General features: G+C 47.6%; 1 protein-coding gene across 1 annotated transcript in view; it reads right to left on the bottom strand.

The window, feature by feature from the left end:
* LOC122161222 (homeobox protein Meis2-like) overlaps positions 1–17,623 on the bottom strand; it is a 97,442-nt gene that overhangs the window by 69,218 nt on the left and 10,601 nt on the right. Inside the window, exons 3-4 of the mRNA XM_042820485.1 lie at positions 17,119–17,244; positions 1,845–1,956 (exon numbers count right to left, since the gene is read on the bottom strand). Coding sequence (XP_042676419.1) covers positions 1,845–1,956; positions 17,119–17,244 — 238 coding nt within the window. The remainder of the gene's footprint in view (positions 1–1,844; positions 1,957–17,118; positions 17,245–17,623) is intronic.

Below are 17,623 nucleotides of genomic sequence, written 5' to 3'. Positions count from 1 at the left end.
CTGGAGCTGAGAGCTCTAGCTGGCCAGTTCCCCTTGTTCACCATTTCCTAAGGTTTCAACACAACAAGCCCTTCCTCACCAGATGCCTCTTATCAGGAGCTGGCAGCAAACCCAGCCTCAGCAAAACTTACTGCTCAGTTTGGGTAAGAGTTTCCACGATGGCTAACGCACACTGACATCCTACCCAAAAGGCACTCCTGTCCAAGACCACAGCACACACCTTGCTGGGAGTAGGCAGTGATGAGAGCAACAAGGCACCAGCTAGGGCTGCAGTGCAGACTAATTAAATGCCACATTTAGAAGACAAAGCCTGAAAGTGTTAAAAAGCACAGAAGGAACCAAGGAGCTCCATTTCCCAAGTGCCGCAGTGGCTCAGGTACACGCCAACGTTTGGTACACGCATGAACACACGCACACCCGGCCAACAAAAAAGCAGCCCTACCCAAGCACAAAACTCCCTCTAAACAACCACAGCGCTTGCTTTTGCAGTAACCTTTCACCCTTAGAAAAACACAGGGATTTAAAGTCCATCCCAAAAGTAAGAAGCTCTAATGAACACACTGACACCGCTTCAGCTATGGCATTGTGCACAGCACCACCAGGATATATACGTGCATGTACTTGAAAGAAAAAAGGCCCCTTAGATTTATGTTGCATATCATTTTCCAGTAAAAGTCAGAGGTCAGAAGGTTACCAGTTTCTGCCTCAGCTCTGCAGCAGTTTACTATTCCAGGCCCCATTTTTACTAGGCTATGCTTGCGATGAAGTCAGCAACTTTTCTTTAAACAATAAAGTGTCTCAAATACTTAAGATTCTATAAAGAGATGCTATTCGCAACGTAAGTTACGTCCGCATGTATAAAAAATTAAAAAATACTGGTTTAGTTTAAAAACTAATCTTGTTAAACTCAGATTTTGCCATGCTAATCAGTACTGTTCAACCTTTTTTTTTCTGGAAACACAATTCCTTTGTTGTCTAACAGCACTTGAATGAAACATGATCATAAACCAGATTTAAAAGTATATACCTATTGCGAGCTCAGAGTCAGCTCCAATAAAGAGCTCCCTTTTATATTCAGATTAAGGATCCTTTTTAAATTTTAATTGCATTAAATTAGCACTAAATCCACTGCAGTTGGTCTCTTCAGGAAAAGTATGAAGCATTTAAACAGAAAAAAAAAAAGAAAAAAAAAAAAGAAAAACAGAACTTCAGCTTTTTAAGCTCTGGACCCTCCAACACAGCACTAAGGACTTGCAGCACACCCCACTTGCATGGCACTGAGCTCCTTCCATCCTGATGCATTAATACTCTGCTTGGCTTGGCACTCAAACAAAACATTTTTGCATTCACATAAATGGGAATTGAGTGAAAAATAAAAGCTCTGGTCGGGATTTTGAAAAATGGGCTATCTAGCATCTTTACACGCAGCAAAGTTTTGATGGCATCTTTAAATATTAGCATGCGTTTCTACAATTTCAATTACATTTGCTTTTGAAAATTTCATTTTTTAATCCATTTGAATGGAAAAAAAAAAACCCAACACAATAAAAACAAAACATAAAGCAACCTTTCTTGCTGCTTATTTTTATGAAGCGTCCTGCAAATTTGGTACATATGTTTCTCTACCACGTGCCTCCTTGCAAGGTAAAAGAACTGAAGATGCCAATGCTTTTATCAGGAGAAGATGGAAAAAAAAGTGACAAAAGGAAGCCAGCCCTTTCCCAGCATAAGCTCCCTAGTACCTGAGCACATCTCAAACTTTCAGAAACAGAGGGACTGGTCCCCGCGGCCAAGCGCGCTGGCGGCCACTCTCCACAAAGCAAGCGCCAGGGCTCCTTCCCTACCTTGCTCACTGCTGTTGTCCCCACTGTGCGATGTGTGTCCCCCACTGGAGGGCCCAGGGGTTCCCCCGGAACGCGTCGATGCTGTGTCGTCGTGGTCTCTGTTCCAGGAGGGCTGCGGGCGAGAGAAAAGGGGATGAGGTGAGGTTGGGATGTGGAACCCATCCCTGCCAATACCACACACAGGTAGAGCCCAGCACATGCACTCCCAGCAGTTCTCCTTGCAAGGCACAGAACTGCTGTTCCTCGGTTCCAATAACACCCTCTGGAATACATCCACCACCTAAATAACCCTGTGCGTTATTACCACAGAAAACAGAAACATCCTCAGTGAGGAGAGCTGTGGGGAGAGACTGGCGAGCAGACACCAGCGAGCAGCTCCAGCCGTACTTTAAACCCCAGCAAGCCCCCTTGGCACCACAGCTCCTGTGCTCAATGGAGCAGCACAGTGCAGTTTCTATTGGCCGTGAGCTCCTGGGCAAGCAGAACATGGAAGGCCTTAAGGACCTTGCTCACAATTAGGCCTGGATCCACAATAGCCAGTATGCGTCAGCTGTTTGCCGGATGGGATATAGCAAACGGACCAGGCATGGGGACAAAAAAAAGATGGGAATAACAATGGCTTCACATAGGCTGAGCACCCTCAGCCCCATGCGGAGCCTCCTTGTACTATTGAACAGAAAACAGATGTTGCTTCTTATCACTGGGTGCATTTGAAAGTAACATTCAGATAGGAAAAACTGGCTGTAAATTAAATTCTTGGGGAAAACAATCATGGCAACTCTCCTCCCAACTCTCCCTTTATCACCAGAAAAGATTTTAATTAGCTTTTAGGACTAGCTTTTACAAACATCACAGAGACTCGCTGGTCATCCTGCATGGCCCTCTGTGCACGACTGAATGGCTGCTTCCTTGCTATGGAACGAGATTGCCCATGGAAACAATTCCCAAAAAGAGAACCCCAGTGCTTACAGCATATGCAAGATCCTGTGGGGTTTAAATCATGATATGAGCAGGGTCTGTATGCCATTAAAGTAGGTTGCTACTGCCAGCATTTAGTACATCTACCAATGGGCTACAGCCCAACCACTCAGCACAGCCTTTGCCCATTGCTGATGGGCTTCAAAGCAACCAGGAGTAACTCTGCATACACAGAGGGAATGAAAATCAAGACGAAAAAGAGTCTCATCTGAGACAGAAGATAAAAAGAATTAGAAAAGCTCAACTTTTTCCCAAAAAGAGAAATGTCTCTTATGTTTTTTATAATCCCTGTTATAGCCATGACACATATTACCGTTAACCAGAGTAAGGCCTGAAAAATAGCGCATGAATATTTTAAACCAATTATTATGCATATTCCTTAAAAAAAAAAAAAAAAAAGTGCTAATTGATCTGGTGATTCTGTGATTGAAAGAATGAGGTGTGAACTGTGAAAGAAATGCATTTTTTTTTTGCATTTTGAGCATGTTTTCTTTATTTAACAAATACGCATTCTCCAGCATACCAAAAGAATGCTGTAAGAGGTAATCTGGAACACATGCTCAGAATGCAAACAGTTAATGCATAAATTTTCAGTTTGTACAACTGCAGCTTTAAAAGAGGGACTTGTTTATTCAGAGCTCTGCAGAAAGAATGGTACAGCACCCAGGGGACAGACAATGCCAAGCACAAAGCCCTGGTGCCTCAACATGTAAAAGGATGTTTTTCTATGTGCTACAAATCCCACTTGAAAATATAATTAGAAGGAGAAAATGGCAAACTATTGCATTAACTGTAATTGAACAAAAGACCAGCAAGGCATGTGGGAGGTTGCAGGAACCCGTGGGAGTTCCAGGATGCATCAGATCCTACGAGTGACATCTCCAGGGCACTCTCATTCTATTTATGTTGTCCCTCACTACTATTGTTGACTAGTGATCTGACTTGTAATTAATAGAAAAGCTGCAGATAACAAGGTAAAATATAGAGCGGCGCACGAACCTCAGCAGAAATGTTTATTAATCTGATTAAGAATACGGCTCCGAGGCAGGGGGAGCGGGGAAGAAGAGGCTGAGAACGGAGGAATTATAACGTGTTGTGCAGGAAACAGCCCTCCTCTATGCAACAACAGACCTGATATATTCACTATCTTTTAATGAGCTCCACTGATTTATTCAGCTCTGTTCAGTTCCCTCCCCCACTTTTCTACTGTGCGGGACGTAGATTAATTCAATGCTTAATTGTTTAGTAAATTCAATTTTCCACATTCTATTCTGCATAGCTTTAGCTAAGGTTCTTAAATCTTCAGCAGCGAGCCCTGAGCCCAGTGTTTGTGATCTGTGCCTACCTTTTTTCATCACCATTTTTCTTCTTCCACCACTTAATTCACCATGAAAAGATTTTCCTTGCTGGAAAGTCTGATTCCGCTATGATCTGTGAGGCATTCCGATTCATTGCATTTTCATTGTGTTGGGTCTTAGATGCTGGGCTCCTCTTTTCTCACAGCTATCGCCACATTATACAGGCATTCATGCAAGAAATGTCGGATTCCACCTCAGTTTATCAAAATTTTGTGCATCCTATATGTTTACATTTCTGCACTCAGAAGCAGGAGTTAATATTTTCCACCTAATCTCACTTTTATTAAGCTATTATTTTTACGGCCTGTTAGAAACTAATCTGCTCGGCACACCACTAACTTTTTCTCCTGCTGTCTCCGCCTATTAGCATTTCAAAAGTAGTCGTATTTAACTAAGCATCTCGAGCCTTAAGAGACAAGGAATTACATCTTTAGTCAGTTTATTAAACATGATGAAAGATTAGCTATCCGAGTTAGCATGCAAATTCCTCCCAGATAACCCCGCCAAAGGCCACCTTGTTTTTTTTCCATAGAACCCGCACATCCCACATCGCTCTGGGCCATGAGGACACGGCTCCCAGGCACCAAACCCATGGCAGCAATTTTCCCCCTGCCGACTTCTCTGACTGCCTTAGCCAAGTTCCCGTATGCGGAAGCAGGGAGCAGAGCGTCACGCTCCTCTCTCATCATCTTCCTCTTAATCTCCCAGGGAACTTTCAGACTGCAAAGGCTCTCAGACAACTGTTAACCCTCCTCGCTATCCTCAGAGTACATTTACATTCAATTGCTTCTGACAGCCACATGCCAAATATTATTATTTTTAACACTCCGAGCCACCTCCCTCTTTCACAGAAGTATTTCTAGCACTGTTTACAGTGAAAACTATGACAGTAGTCATGACAATCTATTCCTACCCAGAAACAGAAATGCCTCACTTATTTATTTCCTGGCTCCCAGAAGTTTCAGCCCATCCCTTAGAGAGCTCCTGAGCGATAACGGGGAATTTTTGAACTCATCATATGCAAAAAGGGCTGAATTCCACTCCATCTCCTGCAGGAAATCCTGCCTCCTCCTTACGGATGGTGGCACCAAGAGAAATCTTTGTGTCTGCAAAGTGAACGACGTCCCTCAAAGGGCTGAGGTGAGAGCCCCAACCTCGCAGCGAGGTTCCAAACCGGGGGGAACAAAGGCCCTGCTCCTCGGCAGCGTGGATATTGTTGGGGGATTAAATTAATTAGCGACTGTAAAACACGTCGAGCTCTTCCAAAGGGAGACTTTGGAGAAGTGCAAAGTAATATAAATTAATCACTCCATTACGTACACTCGCTCATTCCAGAGGAGGGTCTCAGGCACGTGGTCGCAACAACAGTGCATCAATAAGGATAATGGCCTATTATGACCTGAGCTCCTCCATTAGTCACCATTTATCTGAGAATGGACGCCGCAGCATGGATGGGATGTGCTGATAATCCCTTCCCTGGAAGCTCTCTGCTTTCTCTCTCTCCCAAGTTCGCCCCTGCCCCTTTTGGCTGAAACTCCTTCCTCTGCAGCCCAAATTTCTGCAAAAATGCAAAGCAAACTCATCAGAAGGTTCCTAGGCTGGGCTACACATCTGCATGACTCACTCTGGTTTTGCACCACAGCCTCCCTTGCTGGTCAATAGTTTCCAGTGCCAACATGAAGGGCTGGTCAGTGACGGATCCAAGTCACGGTTGCACAGTTGATTTAAAATAAAAGAGGTTTCAGACCAGGGTACCACTAATGCTGCACCACCATAGGGCGAAGAGCTCATGCAAAGGACTCCAGCCCCAAGAGGCACCATCGGATGGCCCTGCTGCAGGGCAGGGCCACTGCTGACGAAGCCTCTGGAGCAGATATTGACTCGGGTTGTGGTAGCAGCAAGCCTTAACAAACAAAAAGGCTGCCGACAAAATTATTGGGCTAATGGCTAAATTGGAGAGTCAATATAAATAACATTACGTGCACTTGTTACCACTGCAGTTGCACTGCCAGTCTCCGAGTCAAGGTAAGAACAGCATGCAGAGGGGCACACCGTGGTGTGCTGTTCATTAACTAAAGAGAGCAAAACACATTCTTCCAAGCACTGAGAATGTGAAATAAGAGAGAGAGGAAAAACAAACAAGCAAACAAATAAAAAGAGGTCCTGGCCAACAAACAAAAAACTTGACCGTAAGTACATAAATAAAAGAAATAGCCCACTATTACAGGTGATAAAAACTGTGCTCAGCATCGGTGATATATATCTTCAGAGAAGTTTGGCGAGCACAGCCCTCTTGTGGGCTCATTTGTGTCTGTGTAGCAACTGGAGGCTGGGAGCAGCCGGCTCCTCCAAGTGCTGGGTGCAGCTCCGTCCTCTGGCTGCAGGTACCATCCGTCATCCCCTCGCCCTGCAGCGACGGAGCCACTGCCAGCAATTTGTCAGCATCACTGGGGCTTATTGTTTTCCTTCTGAAGTTTTATCTTATTTTCTTTTCCTAAATTAAATACTTATTCATTAGAGAAGAAGGAACATGTTATGCTTGAAATGTTCTTCAGATTTTGTTAAACTCCTCCCTTTCTGAAACCTTCCCACAATCCCCTCGAGGGCAACCAACTACCCTCTGCAGAAATATCTGCGCTCCCTACAAGGCAGAACTTCAAGGGGAAAGGGGCTGATTCGTCAAGTCATTGCACCCACCTCCTGCAAACGGAGCTTGCCTAATTAGCAAAGGTTTGCTTTTTGCATATTTGATCATCTGGGCCATACTGTGTCCCCAGCCTCACTGGGATGAAGCACTCAATACAACTGCTCAATATCCTAAGTGTCTGATCCATAGCTCTGCTGCTGGAGCTCGAGCTGCATGATGGACAGAGCTGGCCTTTGCAAACCACAAGTACTATCCCACTTAATTTCTGGAGGGCAGGGTTAGTGAGAACCCTCTCACAGCCCGCTCCCCATCCAGTGTGGAAGGAAGTTTTAGAATCCATTCTTTTCATTGGGAAGAAAAGCTCGACACGCACAGATTGATAAGTGGGATTGAAACGACATTCCCCACGCATACACTGTTTATGTCATTCTCTGTCACGCCTAGGCTCTGGAGGACCATGAAATCCACAGCCATGATTGCTGTGATTCCCTGACCCAGGTCCTGTGCCCCCCGAACATCTACTTGCAAGCTCACCAAGGCCAACAATATTCCTCCTGCCCTGCACATCCCATGCAATGCAAAACAAACCAAGAGTACACACAAGATCTCAACCAACTATGAGACAGATGCCTTATAGTGCCAAGAACACTGCTGCAACCTGCTTCACACAACTGTGATTCAGAGGGAAAAGCTAAGAAAACCACAGCAAAGGCACGATCATCAGGTTTGCATAGAGAAAATGTGCTACATGTCTGCACAAATAAGGACGTCCAAGTGACAGACACATAAGAACTTTTCCTGCAGCTCAGCAGCACAGCAAGCGAGACCTTCGTGCTGTTGGGTGCAACGGGGTTTGGTGAACTAAAAACCAGAAGGAAATCAGCACAGAAGTATTGGCACTGACCTGGATTCCTTTCCTATCCCTGGAAAAGTCACAAGTTTCTATCTTTAGTTTTCCCCCTATTTCAGTGAGGATAAGGCTCCTCGCTGACTCCTGTTACTTCACAGCATCACAGGAAAAAGAGACATGAGGACGTCCTTGTGAGTGCAGCATGCTGCAAAGGAATGTTTCTGAGAGACAAACCAACAAAATGAAATGAGAGAAGGTACCAGCACAAATATCAGAGAGGATGAGCAGTGGGAAATGATTGGGACTTTTATTGATGATTTTCATAGAGACAACACTTCACCCAAAGGGACCAAAGGCAAAGACCCTCCAGCAGGCACCCCCAAGTCAGCTCTCTCCATCAGCCCTGCCATTGGATCTCATTGCTAATCCTACCAAGGTTCAGCAATGAGCCAACACCCATGAGCAGTGCAGCACTGGTACCCCCAGCCCTGCAGCATGCCCCACGTTGGGTTGGTCACACCTCGGCCTTTCTTGTGCATCGTGGCTCCAAGGCCAGCACTGCCTGCTCAGCTAGGTTCGTCGTGTGTTGTGCAGGGTGTGCATCTCCCACACAGCAAACAGTGACTAGTCCTTTCTATTTCAAGCAGCTCTGCAGTGTAAACCCGTCTCCTCCCTTTGATAAGGGCCCTATCGCTAGATAGCATTAATCCCCATCCCTCTCTCGGCACAAGGAAATACAGCTTTGCAGGCAGGGTAGATAAAATCACTGCTCCATGCAGTTGTGGTTTTTTGTTTTTTTTAAGTGGGGTGTCTGATATCCTGCAAAAATGTGCACGAGGACAGCCCCGAACAGCACTGACAGCGTGCAGGGTCTCAAGGTGCTGTAGTCCTCCCCAGCTCCTACTGTATTCAATAGGACTGAAGCATTTTCAGTGTCTTTCTAGACCAGGAAAAAGGCCTTCTGAGACAAACCGAGATTCCTGTTCAATATTTCATGCAATGATTCCTCCAAAGGTGTAAACAGGAATAATGCCTCTTCACTTAGCCAGCAAACGAGCGTCTGCCTTCCCTTCCCTTTATTGCCTTTACATGTTAAATGCCATTTAGACGGGGATTTGCCAGATGCCCAGCTTTGACTAGGGCTCCGCAAGTTGTGGGAGGCCTAGCAAGGTTCCCATCCAGATCTGCAGGTGGATTTAGGGAGAGAGGATGCACTCGACTCTCCCAGCAGCCACCCCTCACCTTTCTCCCTGACAGGGACCCACAGGGAGCCGCATACTTCTGAGCCCAGATGTGCAACCTCTCCGGCAAACTGCTTCACTTAGAGCAGTAAGCCACATTTCCAAGCCATGCCTTGAAAAACCAACGCATCCTCCCAGAAGATCTTTGGGAGCAGTTACCTTTTGAGAAGAGAAAGTTAAACCGCTGGGGCACCACCTACAAAAATTCCTGACAAGCACAAAAGCAGTGCTCTGCCCAAGCACCCCAACTCTGGCTGCCAGAGAGGGAAGACACTATGCCAGCCTTTGCTCTGCCATGGCCACGCTTCCTTCCAACCCCATCACCAGCGAGAACACTGAGTGCATGTCACAGCCATCAAATGGTCTTTTAGCTAAGTGACAACAGACATGATTTGGCGTCAGCACATTTTGATTACGGCGCATTGTTAGCAGGATTCAAAAGAGCACTCACATCGCGGTATCGTTCAACATAAAAATTAAATTGCAACGTAATGAGCTTCGTTCCAGCTACACCTTTCCTTCTGAACAGATCCCATACCTGCAGAGGCCGTGCTGGGTGTGCAATGTGTTCCTGATTACAACGCATACGTATGCCTAATCTCGAGGGCGCCGCCTTGTTTTCGAAGGCGCTCAGCAAGTCACGCACTCGGGTACGTGCTGCCCGTTATCTGCAGGAGGCTTACAACTGGAATCCCTGTGATTCACATTTTCCAACGCTCATGTCCAAACCCTTCCCCAGACCAGCTCCTCCACGCTCTGCCGTTTCACAACCCGCCGCATCCGCAGCCAGGCAGAAGCAAGCCACACGCCAGGCAGCTGCTGGCCACAACGGCGACCGTCCCCAGGCAGCGGGCACATTGTGGGATGGCGTCCAGCCCAAAGTGGCCATGGCTCCCCACCGCCTCTACCCGCTCATTGAGGGATGGCTGGGAAGCACACGGCTGGCTTCCAGAACCACCCCGAAGAGTTGGGCTGGGAGGTCCCTGAGGCTTCACCGTTCCTCCTGAGGAGGGTGTGGAAAGCGAGCAGTATTGCAGCCACGTTGCTGGCTCACTGGGGTCGGCATCACCCTGCACCTTGGGATGGATAGGCCGGCCACCACCCCACTACTGCTCCCTGCCAGCCACGTGGCCCCACTCCTTCTGCAGGACTTTGAGGGTGCTGCTACTTCCTTCCACCCATGTTTACATTATGCTTAAAATGTGAAAGACAGCAGAAGCGGCCAAAACCAAAGCATAAAGCAACTGAAAGCAACTTCCACTGTCAGGCTTTAGGTTCAGCAGATTGTTTCCCAGTGGCAACAAAATGGAAGCATTTTGCTTTCTTCATGCTGTTTTTCTAAACTTCGTGCAAAGTGAAATAACGAATTTCTGTTAACATACCACTTCTTAGCTTCACATAAATCCTGTACCTCACTATTGCTATATGACAGATTAACTAAGATACCAACAGCTACACTGCACAGCCCTACCCCATGATGTAGAATGAGAAGCAGAAAAGTGGAGCTCATGAGCAACTTGTTGTCTTGCCCCAAAGCTTCAGGGGCAGCCCAGAAAAAGCACCCACACTCAGCTCCCTCCTCGTGCTGCCAGCGGTTGTGTTTACCACCCTGTCCCTCTGCCATCACCACACTGCTCTCAGCCATATCCAGATCAACACTGTGGCCCAAAATGAGGGATATTTCTTAAATTCCATTCACAAGGACACTTCCCTCATCAACAAATATCTGGCCAACCCATTCACACAGGATACTTTTGTGGGCCAGCAAAGAGCTCAGGGCCGAGGCTAGCACGGCATGGAGCATCTCAGTGCACACAGCTGGGAGCAGAGGGGCCCTCCCTGCCTTGATCCTAAAACCAAAGGCAAAACTGCCACCTCCTCAGTCCCTGGCATGGCTCCTTGCGGCAGCAGCCACGTCCTGCTCTGAGGGCTGACACACAGCTCGTCAAACTGGGTGCAGTCCTGGCCGGCTCATGACAGGGCTGAACTCTATCAGTCTGCTTTTGCCCACGCACACCAAGGCTGCTCTTCAAAATCCCCTCCGACAACGAGACGAAATTCCTCACATTCAGACATCATTTTCCGCTGTTTCTGCTTGCACAGACAGCAGTGGCCCTGCACCCTTGCAAACGGGACAGACAAAGCAGCAACAGCAGCAGTGGAGCTTTTAATCCGCTCTTCTCCTCTCCTACCGACAGCGCCGCAGCCTTAAATGGAGCTGGTTAAAAGCCAGTCTCAAAAACACGAGCGGTGCTCTGACCTGCTCTGCAACAACAGCGCAAGGGGACAAAAACTTCAACACCGGCTGAATGAAATGAAAATTACAAGGTAAAGGTCGCATTCCCTGAACTTGTGCCAACTGCAAGACTCTTACATTACAGCGCCGCAGCTTTCCAAATTTTAAATACAATAATTTTCTGTATTAAGGGCCCAGTAACCCTAATGGAGGCATAATTAGGCATTTATGCCAGGCCCATATGAGAGAAGCTTGGAAAACTTAAATAAACTGTGAATGGCAGGATTAATACCACAGCTTTTCATTTTGTACAGCTGTTTGAATACAGTGCACTGACTGTGATGGCATCAGCTGTTGCTTTACTCTCGGTCAGTATTTCTGAGGTTAAAACAGGCAGTTCTTTTAACCAAATGAATAATTACCCCTCTCATTGTTGGCCTGTTTGCTTCAGCAAAGAGGGGCTGGATGCATATTTGCTTTACATTTAAAAAAAAAGAAAAGAAAAAGAAAAAAGAAAAAAAAAAAAAGGAAGAAAGAGAGGAAGAAGGAGAGGAAGAAGGAGAGGAAGAAAAAAAGGAAGAAAAAAAGGAAGACAGTAAATGAAAAAAAAATAAAGAAAAAGCCAAACTGCAAATAAAATCAGATGGCCCAATGCAAAGCCCATTTGACGCAAAGAGGAGAATTGTAATTCAGTGCAATGGTGAGCGGACGGGGGAGGAAGTAATGCCGTTTTGGAGATCATCTGCACAAGTGGGAATATCATATAGATGCCGGGAGAGTCCTTGAGAAAACATCTCACCTCTGCCCCGACAGAAGAGGAAAGAAAATACTTTGGTGAAACATAATTCGGTGTTTCTAGGAATAGCTCCAGTAGCAAACTGCTTACCAGTGCAACAAGCCTTATAAATTTCATTGTGAACGGGCAACGGCAAGTGTACGACACAGCACAGCATCTGCACGCACAGCTTAGCCAGTAATAAGTAAAGAAATGTGTTAGTTAGGAGCTGTAGAAGACACCAGAAAATCCTTCTAACAAGAACTCAAGCTCAGTGACCTTCAAGCATGAATACAAAACAGTTCCCAAAACTGTCTCGCTGCGTTTTTTTCCTAGTTCAGGTGAATTACCCTTCCCACGAATTAATTTTCAGTCCTTTGTTTTATGGTTAGAAATAACAGCTGATAAGCTTTAATTGCTATTTCCTTAAGCGCTTGCTTCTTGGTGGACATGGAACAAACTCTGCATATGAGTAGAACTCTCCATGCAACAGCCGCGTGCACAGTCCAGGAGGAGAGCTGGTACCATGGGGATCCTGACACCGCATCCATGCAGGCAGTGCCGCGCAAATTGCAGCCCTGGGCTCAGGGTTGGAGGATCCGACCACAGTTATACAGCCCTCTGTTATACAGGCAGCGGTACAACAGCATCGCTCTCAACCTGAAGGAGCACCAGGCACGAGGCCGCTGGGGAAAGACGAGCAAACCAAAAGTGGATGTGGCTGCTCTCATTGAAAAGAAAAGTGGCCTACTCCAAAGGGGATTAGGCTAAAGTGAACTACGGCCACTTTACTTCTGAATGAGAGCATCCACACAATAGCGCAATGCGCTTTAACTAATGCACTTTATTTTTACACCCAGGCAATTTGTCTTACCTCTCCTGAGTGTCCTTCTGCAGACTCGCCCCAGGACCCATCGAGTTCCCAGGCCAGCACGAGCCTTCGAGCAGCCCCGCAGGCCACTGCATTTCCCTTCAATCCCATGACAGCCAACACGCAACTGGGGAGAGAGAGCTGGGGAGAGATGCTTCCCTGGGGTAGATGGGGTTCTCTCATGCTCACAGAGACCAGGCCCTGAACTACACCACAGCAAGGCCCTCCTGCAGCCATCAGCCTGCAGGGCTCCTGCTCTCACCTACATCCCCAGGCTAGGCTGGATCTTATTTATTTACCCCTTTCTCGCAGGTGGTAAACAGGGAAAAGCAACCAAGCTAAGAAGGCAGCTGAAGGCTGGCGAGTTGTCTTGAAGCTGCATCACAAAATATCAGTGGTGAGAGAGATACCAGGTCATTAATCAGGGACAGAAATACGTCCAAATAACACAAAACACAAAATGTGCGCTCTATTAGAGGTTGGAGTCACCCTCTCCAAAACACTGTTGCAACGGCAGGGAAATAAAAAAAAACAACCAACCAACCTAAACAGTCATTTACAAATTTGCTGGGTGAGTCAAAGCCTGTTACAAGCAACTGAGCATCCGGGGAGCGAGGGAACGCGCCAAGGACACGCGATGGTACGGCAGCACACCCGGCTCTCCTCGCACACAAACCCTGGCTGGGAAACGACTCCAGAAACGTTCCACAACTTTAATGTCTGGTTAGGAACAATCTTCATCTTTATTTTCTGAAATTTGTTTAGATTATACAAGATAGCTCCTCACTGCGAGCTCATGTGACCAAAAAAGCCCCAAACGCAGCAATGCAAAACAAAGAGGAGACTCTCTAATTTAAAGAAGCTGTGCCGGATTTTCGCTGTGTTTTAAGCTGCTTTTTTAAAGCAGTATTTATCAGTGCGATACTCGTTTTGATTGAGCGCGTTATAATCTGATTTTTTCAGTGCTAACATCACCCGCTCCGGGATCCAGCAACCCGTGTGCATGTGCGGGGCCCATTGCTTTCACTGCTACCTGCATACGGTTAGCGAGGGAAGAATCAAACCTGTGCCCAACCAGGACTAAACCTAAAGCAAAGCTCATTTTGCTCAGCTCATTTCCAAGCTGCCCCAAAAGAATAACCTGCAGAATAACCGCGTTCCGAATCGCGATGACACCGCGAGCTCCCGCTTACGGGAATGCTTTGGGGCAGGTTGGCGGATGTTTATGACAAGTCCCAGAGTTTCCTGGCTGATTTTAAAACAGATATTGGAGAAAAAAAAAAAAAAAGAAAAGGAAAATCGAAATTCTCCTTTGCGAAGTTCAGTTTAGAAAACTTCATACGAGAGCTGGACCTGAGCACGGAAGGCTGCGAGTATTCCACCCAGCAGTGAGGATGAATACGTTCGGTCTCACAAGTGATTATAACAAAAAAATAAAAATCAGCAGAGATTCTTGCATTCAAACAAAATAACAGATGAGAGAAAATACATTCAAAGCTGTATCTCTTTAACAGCTTATTTACTTGCTTTAAGAAACCTGCTTTTGCTAACGCCATTGCAGCCGCAGTGCTCCTGATGGGAACAGGCCCTGAATAGAAATGAACGCGCCCTATCTTTTACTTTATGCAGCCTGCTCAGCTCCTAAATACTGCGGGAAAAAAGAAGCAGCCCCCAAAAAGACATAAAAAGGACTCATTGGCTCAATGTGGCATAAAGTCAGGGGCACAGCTCTCTATTTGGAGGTTTGGAAATACTGTTTTACCGGCTCTCCTCCACGTCCCACATCACCGTAACGCTTTCATTACGCAGAACCGATCTCTGCCTTGCACTCTCAGTGCTGCATCTGCCCGCTCCTCCAACATGGGAGTACGCACTGCAAAGGCAGTAACATGTGCAACTTTTCTCACCCCTTGACGCCATACATGCGTTTGAAAATACCTGCAAGGAACTCCCAAAGTAAAGCAGTATCTCTTCACCTCCTTTATTTTTTTTCCCCTCCACCAAAGGCATTATTTTAGCACTGTCTGTAGCAAGCTAGAACCAATAGGTCTGAATATTCAGAGAAGTTATTGTAGTTGGAACGAGTGGATGCCCTCACTGGCCCATCCACCTCCATGCGCAGCACACAGCACATCCCAGTTTATGATACTATCTTCGTAAAGAACATCACATTTAAGCAACATTTCCACCCCTCACGAACATCACTGTCTATCTGCATTTTGTTTGCAGAACCTCTCCAACTGCACGCATTAAAAACACCTACTGCAACATAAATACAAGTGTTTGCTTTACGATATACATATATATATATGTATGATATACAATCACCCAAGAAGGGCCATCTAAAACACCACAGTTGCAAACATTTAAGACTGTAACAAAAATGACTGCGACTCCAGTATCGGTTTACTATCCTTCAACAATTTCCCTGACAGTGGAGTCAAATAATGTTGAATTATGGACCTTCTTACAGGAAGTCTTATTTCACGTTCATTTTTTGATCATTTCCCCCTGCGTACCTATCGGAATCCGACTGTTTGCCGTTTCTACTTAACACATTTCTGCAGCTGACATTGGCTTGTATGTGATTCAATTATAATTTGGCCATGTAACGCTGCTCAACAAGTTTATTTCACCTAAGCAAAGCCCATTTTACCCCTCAAAAAAGCCATCTTATGTTGCTAACGTACTTTGAGTGCGGTGGCCACTCTGTTCCCTGCTTCCCTTAAGAGAGGCTTTATCCAGACATACTCCAGGGAAGCGTATCTGCAAAAAGCCCAATTTTACAGCTCAGATTTGAGCACCTGGGAGCCAAGGTGAAGAGCTTCCACCACCCGGCCCCTGGGAGCCGTTCAGAGGATCTGGAGTCCCTAAGAAATGCAATTCCTTCTGTGAGGGTGGGGTTCCGCACAGGACCGACTTTTCCCATCTGCATCACGCAACAGCTGTGTTTTAAATCTTTCCGGGCTACGACAAACATTTGAAAATTTAAACACGCCAATGTTTGAAAAGCTAATGATTAAAAAAAAGGTTTATTTTGAAACTCCGGCAATGGGCGAGAGGGTTCAGCGAGGGGTTTAGAGCCACGCTCCCCAGCTCGGTGCTCCCAGGCGAAACCCCAACTCCTGCCCTTTCCTTCTGGAAGCAGCAGCCCGGCGGGTCCCACCCTGGCAGGCAGCGGGGTCGCGCCTGCGGGAGAAGGATGCTATTGGAGTGACCTCTGGCCAGCGCGCCAGTTAAATCACCGAACAATGGCCAGCGTTATGGGGCTTTCCTGCGCAAAATCTGGCATTAGTGTCACTGCCTTCCATTAAGCGGGGGGACTTAAAGGCGCTGGCACGGAGGGGCCTAGGAGGGAAGAATAAATAAGGGGAAACCAATAAATTAAAAAAAAAAAAAAACCCTGTTAACTGTAACCTTTACTACCACAATATACGAAAATGTAATTAAACCCATCATAAAAGCTTTTACATACTTACTCTTTTATGACTCTCGAAAGCACAAAGGCGCGCAGCCCGCGCGCACCGCGCACCTCCCGCAATAAACGCACCGCGCGGGGACATCCTAATTAGCCGCAGCGGCGACGAGCACTCAACACCCCATTAGCTGCCCATTAGGGCCCAGATCCTGCCTGCCCCGGCCCCGACGGCGCCGCGTCCCCGGGCAAAGCCCGCGGCTCTGGGCTCGGTCGCGCAACGTTGCGCCTTTTCCCTTCCGCGGGGCTGCGCGCTTCTTGCGCGGGGAGCTCCGGGAGAACGGCCGGCCCCGCGCAGCGCCCGCGCTCCTCGGTGAGGTGTAGGGGGGACCGTAGGACGGGAACCCCCTCACCCCCAACAGCCCCCAAAACTGCAGCTTCGTTTCTTTAGCTTTCGCTTTAATAAAATAATGATTCGTTGGGAAAATGGGGTATAAATCTTCATTTTGGAGGCAATTAAAGTGTTGATTTCATTCGTGCCCCTAAGCGATTCTTGTAATTTGCTCAAATAGCTTTATGTACCCAGCACTCAGAGCTTTTAGAAACCCATTTTCTAGTTAGACTTGTTGGATTACAATTCGGATACAACGGCGACGAGGCCGGCTCTCCCCATCCCGAACTCGGCCGCAGGAACCCCCCATCACCCCCCGCGGGGCAGCGGCATCCCGGGAGGCATCGCCCCGGTCTCCCCCCAGCGCCAAACGCCGCAGTTTTTCCCCTTCGCAACGCTTCGAGGGCACAAAGCCCGCAAGTAGGAGCCCCCCATCTCTCCTCCCCTCATCCCGCAGCCTGAGTTGCGGGGGGAAATACTGGAGCCAGTGCCCCCGCCGCGATGCAACGCACCTTTCTGCCGGGCTCTACACACAACTCCTGGCGGTAATGGCATAAGCGGTTGAAGGGAACCGCTGTCTGCTCGGCTGTGCCTTCCTTTAACAAAAGGAAACCTCCAGAGTCGGGAGCTGATTGCTCCTAACACCGTATTTACGGAGCGGATCATACGGGAGAAATAACTTGGACTTCCAGAGGCGGCTGCCGCCGGTCCCCCACCCCTCCTCCCTTTACCCCCCCATCCCCCTCGCTGCCCTCCGCTCGAGCGGGCAGAGAAAGCCGACCCGAAAAAAAAAGAACCAACTCGCAGCCACCTCCGTTCTGCTCCCGACTTCCCGAGCCCGGCGCTCCCGCACGGGGAGAAGAGAGAGGGGCACACGGCGACGCGGGGTGGGAGAAGGGGAAAAGCTCCTTGCAGCCCCCCCCGGTGCCCCCCCACGGGCACAGCAGCGCAGAGCTCCGCGCAGCACAGCCCCGACCTGGCACGGCCAGAGCCGCTCAGCGCCTCGGGGCTTCGCCT

Source organism: Centrocercus urophasianus, unplaced genomic scaffold, assembly GCF_019232065.1.
Source record: "Centrocercus urophasianus isolate 14NV4802_14NV808 unplaced genomic scaffold, USGS_Curo_1.0 seq_10, whole genome shotgun sequence".
Classification (NCBI taxonomy): Eukaryota; Metazoa; Chordata; class Aves; order Galliformes; family Phasianidae; genus Centrocercus; species Centrocercus urophasianus.
Note: the sequence above shows the minus strand (reverse complement) of the source record. Positions and strands in the feature narration are given on the sequence as shown.